This window comes from Sphaeramia orbicularis, chromosome 2, assembly GCF_902148855.1.
Source record: "Sphaeramia orbicularis chromosome 2, fSphaOr1.1, whole genome shotgun sequence".
Taxonomy (NCBI): Eukaryota; Metazoa; Chordata; class Actinopteri; order Kurtiformes; family Apogonidae; genus Sphaeramia; species Sphaeramia orbicularis.
Window position 1 is genome coordinate 8944091 of NC_043958.1, and position 9950 is coordinate 8954040.

Here is a 9950-nt window from a genome sequence, read left to right on the forward strand (position 1 = left end):
TTTCTAGGTGTTTACATATCTCAAGGCTTCAGCCCAGAGTCATCCTCAGACTCTGGCAATGAGACCAACTCCTCAGAGATGACTGAAATCTCTGAACTGGCTGCTTCTCACAGGCTCAGTGAGAGCCACATGCGACTTTTAGTGGCCACCAGGGAAGGATACCAACCCTTACTTGAGGAGAAAACTGAATTCCCTGTCTCTCCGAGTTCAGGAGGAACAATACAGAAGAAACCTCGCAGTCCAACGCGGCACCTCCAACCTCCAGCAGTTCCACCAAGAAGGAGCCCCCAGTTAGACACTGCATCTTCAGGGCTGGACAGTTTGAATGTGCAATCCCAGGCTAATCTGTCATCTACTCTCCAAAGGCCAAGTTCCACCACACCTGGAGGCAAACATCACAAAAAATCTGCAGATTCCAGTGGGAAGTATAACACTTTTAGCACAAGAGAAGGGCATCGAGGACAGAGAAGTGTCAGTCACATTGATTTAGATCAACGTACTTCATTCTGTGAGCAAGGGGATAGTCAAAGAAGACAGAATTTTTTAGCAGAAAATCCTGTAGCAGAAACCCTTGGAGTGAACAGCCCCCCTCAAGACCATCATAGAATTCCCCGACCTACTTCCTCTACCTCTGATCGCCTGTTAGATGTTGAAAACATGGCTGCCACAGATAACAGAGCTGCAGCTGTTGAGCAAGATGAACATCTAGTTGTGGCATCATTGCTATCCCCTACCAAAAAATCCAGATCAGGAGGGTCTGACCAGGGGTCAGACTTTCAGGGTGACCACCAACCAATTTCAAGACAGCAGAGTGTTGCACGGCTGTGCGAGTATCATTTAGCAAAAAGGATTTCAAGTTTACAAGGAGAAGCCCATAGTTCCCTACAGGGTTCTCTGTGCTCATCACTGGATGCTGGTGGCAGCACCAACAGTAGTGCCTGTGCCACCCCAACTGACTCACCACTGGGCCCTGCTGCAGTAGAATCAAAACATCATCATCATCTTCAAAGGCACCCGCTTTCTAGTTCATCCTCTTCATTGCTCAGGGTGCTAAATTATGATGAAAAACCTGGAATCCCTGGACAAAGCTCTCAGGGAAAAGACCTCCACCCCCATGCAGATCCTGCGCTCTTAAGGAAAATGCTGCCCAACATACATCCTCCTGCTTGCACTGAACCAGGCCGCCCTTCTTCCACTCCGCCTAAGCATAAAGACAGCATGGCTGTAGCAAGCAAAAGGCTTTATAATGATGCTAAACAACAGGCCTGTCTAAAAGGGCTGAACCAGAAGGAAGGCAGTGAAGCCTACAGGCAACTGATTAACTATCTCACAGTCAGTCAAATGCATCAAGGAGGGAAGCTACATAGTGCAGGAATGGGAGGAGCAGTGAAAAAAGATACAAGGCGCTATATAACTAGCAACCCTCAGCTTGTTGAGATGGTTAAAAATCGAGGGAACCCCAATGCTCGCTGCCCATGCATGCCATCCTCCATGTCCTCCCCATTCCTCAGCCCCAGTCTAGGAAACTCTAATCCAGCTTCAATGCAGCTGGCAAACAAAAATTCCCGGTCGTACCATTCAGCGACACTTCCTGCTAAACTTAAGAGGAGCCCTGATGTGCATGCTCAGAGACCAAATGACAATGTAGATTTAAGGGCTTCCACTTCTGAGAGGCGAAACTCCTTTTCTGGTCTAGAAAATGAATTAGAGAGGAGTGGTATTGACTCAGAGGCATTTCTGTCTCTCTATAAAAAAGAGGGATGCATGAGTGGCAATGGGGGAATTGTCTCCGGTGGAAACCGTGAGGGAGGGGATGTGAACCGTCCCCCACCTCGGTCAAGAAGCCAGCCGAGTGGTAGCACAGATGACTGGTTCAAATCAGATACAAGGGCAAAGCATGGAGTTCGTCAGTCTCCTCACCGTCATCCGAATGATTCTGTTTGTTTCTCACCTGTCGCCAGTGCAAGTGGTCAACGATTAGACATCAATCCCATCTCTGTAGGAAGAGGAGATCACCCATCAGCTTTTATGAGGCAGACATCCTCTGGCACAAGGTCTTGCATCACTTCTCCAACTCCCAACCCTCAGTCTCCTCCACCACCTCCTCCCCCTCCTCCTTTATCACAAGCCAACAGCAACTCAGGATCCATACAAGAATCCATCCACTCCATCCAGACCCGGCCAATTCCAAATCACATTCAGGCTGTTTCTCCAACCCTTCCACCAACAGATCCTTTTAGCAATAGCCTGCAACGGGGCCGGGAGCTCAAGCGGAGCTCAAGCAATGTGACTGCAAGTTCTGGAAGTGTGGAGGCTCTGTTTGATAAACCTAGCCGAAGCCGGAGCCAGCAGCCCTTGTCACCTGTGGTCCAGCAAGGTGAGACCAAAGTCCAGCGGAGACCAACAAGGAAGCGACTCTCAAAGAGCTACTCCCAGGGCTCTGTATCTTCCCACACAACTTGCTGGTCAACAGGCACTAGGGTTGATTGTAGAAGGGCTTCAGTGGCATTTCCACTGCAGAAGGATGGTAAGCACATGAAGGGCTCTCAAAAATTGGACACCAGTCCCTGGAGATGCAATGGGCCTTTCAGCTACTGCTTCTTTAAGCGTAAGAGTGAGGGGGAGGAAGATGAGATTGAGTGGGAAAGACCGAGACGAAGCCGTGACATTGATATTGAAGGTGCCACTGCGTCAGGTGTGTTTCCCTGTGGATCAGCCATGGATGCAGCTGGGGAGCAGCTGTATGGGGAAGTCCTCAACAACATGAGTTTTAGTGACCGTCTGGCACGAATCAATGCGCTAAAGGACCGCATGTATGGCTTCCCCTCTGGTTTCACAGATGTGCGCCGTGATGCCAGCGAGCTCATTGCACTTGTGAGATCCAGTGTGGGTCGCTGTGATCGCGGAGCTCAGATGCCTATCCAGGATGTATCCCAGTACAAGCAGCTCCTCTCGGTTGAGTCAAAAGAATTAGGCCGGGCCTGTCGGAGGATGGCACAGGCCCATGGTACACCTGAGGAGATGCTGCTAGCTGTAACCTGTAGTTTCCAGGTGCTATGCTGTCTCTGTGAAGCTTGCATGTGTCTGGTGCGAGGACTTGGGGCCTCAGCTTCACACCAACAGAGGGAGGTTGTGGCAAAGGTTGATGAGGTTGTTATGAACTATATTTGCTTGCTCAAAGCAGCTGAGGCTGCCACCGTCGGAGCACCAGGGGAGCATAGCGTGAAGGCCCTGGTCCGTCACTCTAGTACCATGTCAGCCATTGCTAACGCACTCACCCGCTCCCTTAAAACGCTGCTTAGCAAGTAGGGGCTACTCCTTATGCTTTCTAGTGTGGCCTACGCAGTTAGTAGAAGCCTGCCTTTGAGTATCTTGTTATTTTTGATTGGTTTAAAGAGTATGTTAGAATAGTATATTTTTCATTGAAGGTCCGGAGTTTAATCATATGTTGCATTTGAAGTTACTGGGAAATACAACTCAAATTAAATGATGACTAAGATGCTGAAAGGCAGTCATCAGTGACTGCACTTGCTCTTTCTGATGACAATATTATAATGTATATTTACAAAGCCATACTGTCACAGACCTTTGTAATATATGTACCTAATCAACACCCTTTTACCTGTGCATTATGTAACTTATTTATAAATGTATATAATGTATTGTACATAAGTACAATATTATATATTATTTGCTGTAGCAGTTTCAACAAGCCATGGAGTATTCAGCTTAGTTTGTTCTAATATTGTACTGGGCTGGAGTGAAATCACCTTCAGTTCAATCAGTTCATAAAATGCAGTTTTACTACAGATATTTAATATTGTAATAAACTTTCAAATATATATATATACCTAAGAGTAACATCTCACTGTTAATCCATTGAAGAAATTGTTGCTATTGTTTTAGTTACATGCAAAATACTACACTGTTTTTTTTTTAATGACTAGAAAAGAAAACTAATTTCAACCTGGCTTTGCAATGCATATTTGGTGGGATTTGTTAAGTATTACAGGGACTTAAAAAGCACTTTTACCATTGCCTCATATTTTAACATCTAAATTATTTTGAAGTAAGATGTATGTTAGAAGTAAACTCTTCCCCAAATATACATAAGGTCACAATGATATCAAAATATTTACATCTAGGAAATAATACATTTTTTAAAGAGTATGTCAGATTGACCACTATGTTAATTATATCTAATGATTTTTAATTTTGTGTTTTATTATCTTATCTGGATTACGTTACGTGCTTGAATGATATCCAACACTGTATCACAACAGTTATGTCTTGGAGAAAAAAAAAAGATTGAATTCCCTTTTTTCAATAATCCAACAACCTATTAAAACATTTTACAAATACTTGTTTGTCTCTTTTACTGTGTCTCTCTGCCCATAATGTATATTTGACCATATTATCTGTTATTTAATTGACAAGTTAGACAACATTTTGATTTTTCTTTTTTGCATATTTAATACAGAGCACATGTATTTATTGTTGTATCTCTTGTTCTATTTTCATAAGCACACTCAAAACATAAATACCAGGGGTTGTCTTCCATCCTACCATTATATGACATAATACTTAAGTGTAGCATCCTAAAAGTTTTATTTGACAGAAAAACTCTAGAGAGAAAAGACAACAGAAGTAGTAGTATCCATTATTTACACAAGTGGGATTGTTTTGGTTTTTTGTTTTGTTTTGTTTTTTTTTGAGGAATTTTTAAAATATTGCAATATTACATTTATTTATTTTAGTGTTTCTTACAGGAACAAGTATGGAGCATAGATTTTTGCCATACACCAAAGCATTTATAGCACAGACTAGTACGTACTTAAAACACAACAGAAAAGTATACAAAATTCATACACAATATAGAGTAAATAAAATGCAATATAACAATACACTGGGAGGAACTATGAAGAGCCTGAATATGTGTGTGTATTTATGAGTAAGTTCTAGATTGATGGCAAATTTAATGAACTGCTGAAGACATAACATGGTATTTAATCTTTTTAAACCTGACATTGATGAAATATTGGCTTCAGGTCCAAAATTTAAATTGATCAATTTCACATCATCATCAGAGATATGATTGTAGTGGATTCTGCTTGCAACAAAGAAGTACCAACAACTTACATTTGAGAATATCAGAGTAAACAAGACAAATTAGTAGAGACTCTAATAAGTCTAAATGTGCAGAAGCTTGCTTTGCAATTTTGCTCACTAATTTATCCTACTTTTCTTTTACATATTTAAATAGGCACAGCATCGTGCAAAAAAGCCATCAGAACACCTCAACCAAGGCATAACCATGCACAGTACTGAACAATAATACTATTTAGCAAAGTATAAACAAGTCAAAGCCCTTCTACATGTAAGTCGCATAAAGACACATGTATCACAAATATTAGATGTATTTGTGAAATGACCGTAGAATTCTGTCAGTAGTTTTAGTAGACAAAACTAAAAAAAAAAAAATTTAAAAAAAAAAATCCAAATTAAAAAGTTAAAACAGACAAACTCTTCTTCTTCCTTTTTAGATACACATTCTCAGTCACATGACCCACATAGAGAATATGTTATTTACATATTGGGCGCCTCTTCCGCGCGTGCTGTGACGTCGGCCAATCAGAGCCCTCAATATGCCAAACCACGCCCGCGCGGCAAGTCGTGTCGCGCGCTTCATTAGAAGTATTGTATTGGCGGACGGGCGCGCAGAAGTTCAGTTAGTGTCCTTTAAACTGTGTTTCATCGGGTATCTCAAACGAACAGACTTATCGTGGTGCTAAACTGAAGAAAAAAAAAAAAACAGACTTTGAGGTTGAAGCAGCTCTCGGTGTGTTTGAAGAAGCTGCCCACTCCAGCAACTGAAGCTCCTCTCCCCCGCCGCAGGAGAGTTATTGTCGCCTACCCGTGGGATTTAAAGTTTTAGCTAACAGCCGAGTCGGGGGCCATTAGCAGGTCGTTAGCTCCACATCTTCACCGATAAGCCTCCTCACAATGGCAGCTGTATGCCAACCACGACGTGCCTTAATGGAAATACCTGCTCCACAGCCCAAAATTGAAGGTGAGTTGTGAGAAGTTACTTTTTTGGCAAGAAGAGCAGCGACATTCTGTGTGTGTCTTTGTGCAGGAGGTGCCATCCTGCTAATGCTGAAGAAGAAGCGCGCCCCCACCATTAACATGTGCTTTCTCTTCAATATAAATGCACGTATAACTGCAAAAAACTTACCGCAATTGCCAGAGTTTTTACTTTACTTTAGACTTAACTTTAAAATCTATGAATATGGTTCGTCCCTGGTAAGTAAATGAAACTGTAGGTAATACGTCTGTGCAAAGTTTTAATTTTATGCTTCTTCCACAGCTCGGTTTAGGAGATCTTATTTGGAAATTCTGAGTGCCCCATCTCCACTTCCGAGAGGGAGAAATGCAACTTCAATCTCCAAACGTCTACAGTCATGTAAGTAACAATGATTAAACTGGGCCTACCGGTGTGAGGCTATAGGAAGAAAAATTATGCATGCATTAAAATAGTAGTTTTCATAGCAATTCTGTTTCCTGTAGTCTGCCATATCTGCATGAGATAAATACCACAATTTGCAAGCTGATGATTTGTTCTATATTTACTCTTGTTTAGTTTCTCTGTGGTGTGTTATTATCTTAATCCTCTCTGTGCAGTGGACTTGTGGAGTGGGAGGATACACGAGCAGTGTGAGAAGATGGATGAACACCATACCCCGCTCTCCAAACAACAGCTGGTACAGCTGATCAGATCTCTCATCTTAGTTGAGCAGGTATTGATTGCTTGTGATACTGTGTTCTCAGGGCAGCATAGGTTTACATACATTTGTTCACTGTTTGCACACACTGTAAGTAAACTGCATTACCCACATGCATTGTAACCTGAAATGTTATGTGATGTTTTGTTTTTGTATGGCAGAGTCAAGATCCCAAAACTCTTGCATCTGACCTGAAGTATCTCCAAGAAGACTTGCAACTTAAAAAGGCAAATGTTTACAGATCCATACCCTACTCACGCTTTGGCTCAAACAGAGATGCTCACTGCTACAGAAAGGCGTATCCTCATCTGGTGGCCTTCAAAGTAAGTATTGGTGGTATCTTGAGGAAAGTTTCAGTTGAAGGTTGTATTCACATAGGAGGCATTCACGTACGTTTTATTATTTAGATCACTCATGGTTTAGATGTGCTTGTAGGCCAACAATCTCACTCTAGACATTCATGTAAAAATTTGAAGAACTAGACTTAATTTGCATGTAGGTGATGCTCCATATGATGGTTCAGTGTCAAACCATAACAATTTATCAAATTTAACAATTTTCATAAAACCCAACAAAGTTTCAGTGGACACAAGAATTTCAGACAATCATTTGAGTAAATACATTGGCATTCCACTATCTCGTGTTTTTTTTTATACAATGACAAAGTATTGAATTGAAACAATTGTAAACATAACCCTTAGGTTTATGGAAACATCTGGGGATCACTTGTTTGTGGTTCAACAAATGTGACAGTTCAATGGCATTTCCTTTCCCTCTCTATGGAGAAATTGTCACATTTGTCAGAATCTGAAATGTTCTCTTTTATGAGATGTTTTGCTTTGAGTCTCAGGTCCACTGCAATTATGTAAAACCTGCAAATGAAAAGCATGTCTGGAATGTTTTCTGTTGTAGACAAGGTGTGTTTCACTGTGCCACCTTAATCACCCACCCATTAATCTGCACCCCTCAGGTTTCGTGTCAGGAATGGGGCCAGGTTTTACTCAGGAATAAAGAGTGGGACTCAGTGTTGGAGCACACACTGATGGCATGGCGCATCACCAGTGAGTTGCCCCAGTGGGATACAGCAAGCCATAATGCTCTCCGAGAACAGTGCTACAACATTTTGGCAACTCACAGCCTCACTGCTCTTCAGCATTACAGGCCTACACCCAACAGAGGACGCGAGCTGCTCAGGAGGTAAGAGATAATTAGAGACAGTACAGTGGTTCACTTTTCAGTCTGATTATTTGGGCTTTTAAGGACCTGATGTAACTCATGTGAGTGTTTGTTTTTGATACATGTCTAATTTCTGTGAGACGAAGCAGTTTCCTATAGGAAACCCAAAACCACTCTGTACAGTAACTTGGTTTCAGAATAAACAAGGTCAAGTGAAGAGGAAATATGGCTACAGCAGAAATTTCCTTTAGGCCGTTGTGGCATCAAACCAGACTTGGAGCATCAGCCGTAATATATTTGATAGGCTTTCAGCTTACCATGGGCCCTTCACAAATGTGTTGAAGTCTACTGCCATCTTAAATATTCAGCCTCAGCAAAGCAACATGGGCATCCTACTGGGCTCCTGTCTGCCATCTGTTGAATATAAGTTCAATTACCTTTGAGCCCTGTGTGGGTTTAACAACTCCTGGGCAACTTGTGTGGGTCTCTAACCTAATACAGTATTCTGCTGTTTCAATCATAAAAGTGTTTACTTCAGCTCACCCCTAGAGGCATAAAATCTGTTTTTGCATTATGCTTTCATCTTTCTAATTATTTTTAGCAGCTAAAGTAACAGTGAAATGGTTCTTCTGTAGCCCTGCTAGCCACAAATTTACATTCTGTGTCTGTACGATACCTAGCCACTTGATTTGTTATGTAGTGTAGATGCTGTGATATGAAGAATATTAACAGGTTTAGCTTACTAATTATTATTTTTAGCTTTCAGTTCTAATTATTGCATGTCCAAACCTAAAATGCGCACTGCTGGCATGAACAGAATTGAGAAGGTTTTAAGTGAAATCTGTATTCTTTGTTTTTTCCTTTAGGTTCAAGATGGCTCAGTTTCACTGCCAGTCAATTGCTCCCTGTGTCCAGGAGTTGCAGAGGATTTTGGGACAAACTGATAACCCTTCCATGGACACAAATTAATGTGGGGAGATGCTGTCTAATCAGGTGTCTACCCCCCAATGGAAAGTGTACTTGTGTAAATGATGTAAGTGATTTGTGAGTGGTAAGGGCCAAAAAACACTTCGCAGGGTAGTGATGATTCAGGAAAGCCAGTAGAGTATTTTCCAAAGGGCAGGTTGGCAACTGAAAATGTAATAAATGCCAGATCGTTGGTTTTCAGATGGTAATAAACACCTGCTGAGTGGTTTAAAATGCAGTGAAACCACATTTAATCACACTGCATTATTGGAAGCTCAAAGATGTCGGTACATGCAGCAATATAATTGAAGCTTGAATATTTTTTTAGAATTTATGTGTAGAACAACCTGTGCATTAAGGGTTGAAAGTATGAAATTGACTTTGTTATATTGGTGTGTGTGTGTGTGTGTGTGTGTGTGTGTGTGTGTGTATATATATATATGTCCTTGTTACATTTGACAATACTTGAAACTGTGGCCTTTGCTGCCTAACTAGTTATGTCTGTTTAAGATGTTATGTACTGTTTGTAAGGAATTGTCTTTGTCACTGATTGCACTGGTGCTGTTTGACCTGAAAACTTGAAAAGGATTGATAAAATAGATCATTAATTTAATAAAGTCATTACTTTGGACTGTAGAGGAGCTCCTTGTCTGTGTTTTGAGCTGCATGGAGCTTCTTTTTCATTTAAACCCACTTCAAAGTTACAACATTGAGGTCAGACCTGGGCAATAACTCATGAGCTTACTATTACTACTAATGTCTTCATGTTGTGATTAATATATGTATATATTAATATATTTTTTTCCTCAAGTGTTTCAGGGGGAATTATTTGGAAGAATGAATCATAAAAATATGTTGTAATATATTGGGGTCTCCAGTTTAGGTGTATATTAAATTGTAAATATAATTAAAATTTTTTCCAGCCCTGGCACTTATTCCCTCTAGTTTATTTGAATGCTTTGAATATAAGTAATCTGTTGGAGTTAATTTGTTGACTGGGAAGTCTGCAAAACACCTGTAAGGGAG

General features: G+C 41.1%; 2 protein-coding genes across 5 annotated transcripts in view; both read left to right on the forward strand.

Annotated features, from left to right (window-relative positions):
- Window positions 1-4361, forward strand: part of LOC115435437 (FERM and PDZ domain-containing protein 4-like) — a 96948-nt gene extending 92587 nt beyond the window's left edge. For all 4 annotated transcript variants that reach the window (XM_030157854.1, XM_030157878.1, XM_030157870.1 and 1 more), the window contains exon 16: window positions 8-4361. In XM_030157854.1, the coding sequence (XP_030013714.1) occupies window positions 8-3309 (3302 nt within the window). In that variant the 3' untranslated portion in view covers window positions 3310-4361. The remainder of the gene's footprint in view (window positions 1-7) is intronic.
- A 552-nt stretch (window positions 4362-4913) lies between these two features.
- LOC115431074 (uncharacterized) lies at window positions 4914-9742 on the forward strand. The gene is made up of 6 exons (XM_030151329.1): window positions 4914-6070; window positions 6368-6463; window positions 6682-6797; window positions 6944-7105; window positions 7753-7979; window positions 8825-9742. The coding sequence occupies exons 1-6, from the start codon at window positions 6004-6006 to the stop codon at window positions 8925-8927; spliced, it is 771 nt and encodes a 256-aa protein (XP_030007189.1). The 5' UTR covers window positions 4914-6003; the 3' UTR covers window positions 8928-9742.
- Window positions 9743-9950: the final 208 nt, after the last annotated feature.

Excerpts from the sequence above, each read along its gene's own strand:
- LOC115431074 (XM_030151329.1), top strand. The coding sequence starts at position 6,004 with ATGGCAGCTGTATGCCAACCACGACGTGCCTTAATGGAAATACCTGCT. Across the intron at positions 6,798-6,943 it reads CTCTCATCTTAGTTGAGCAG|AGTCAAGATCCCAAAACTCT; the intron begins GTATTGATTGCT and ends TTTGTATGGCAG. Across the intron at positions 7,980-8,824 it reads GGACGCGAGCTGCTCAGGAG|GTTCAAGATGGCTCAGTTTC; the intron begins GTAAGAGATAAT and ends TTTTTCCTTTAG.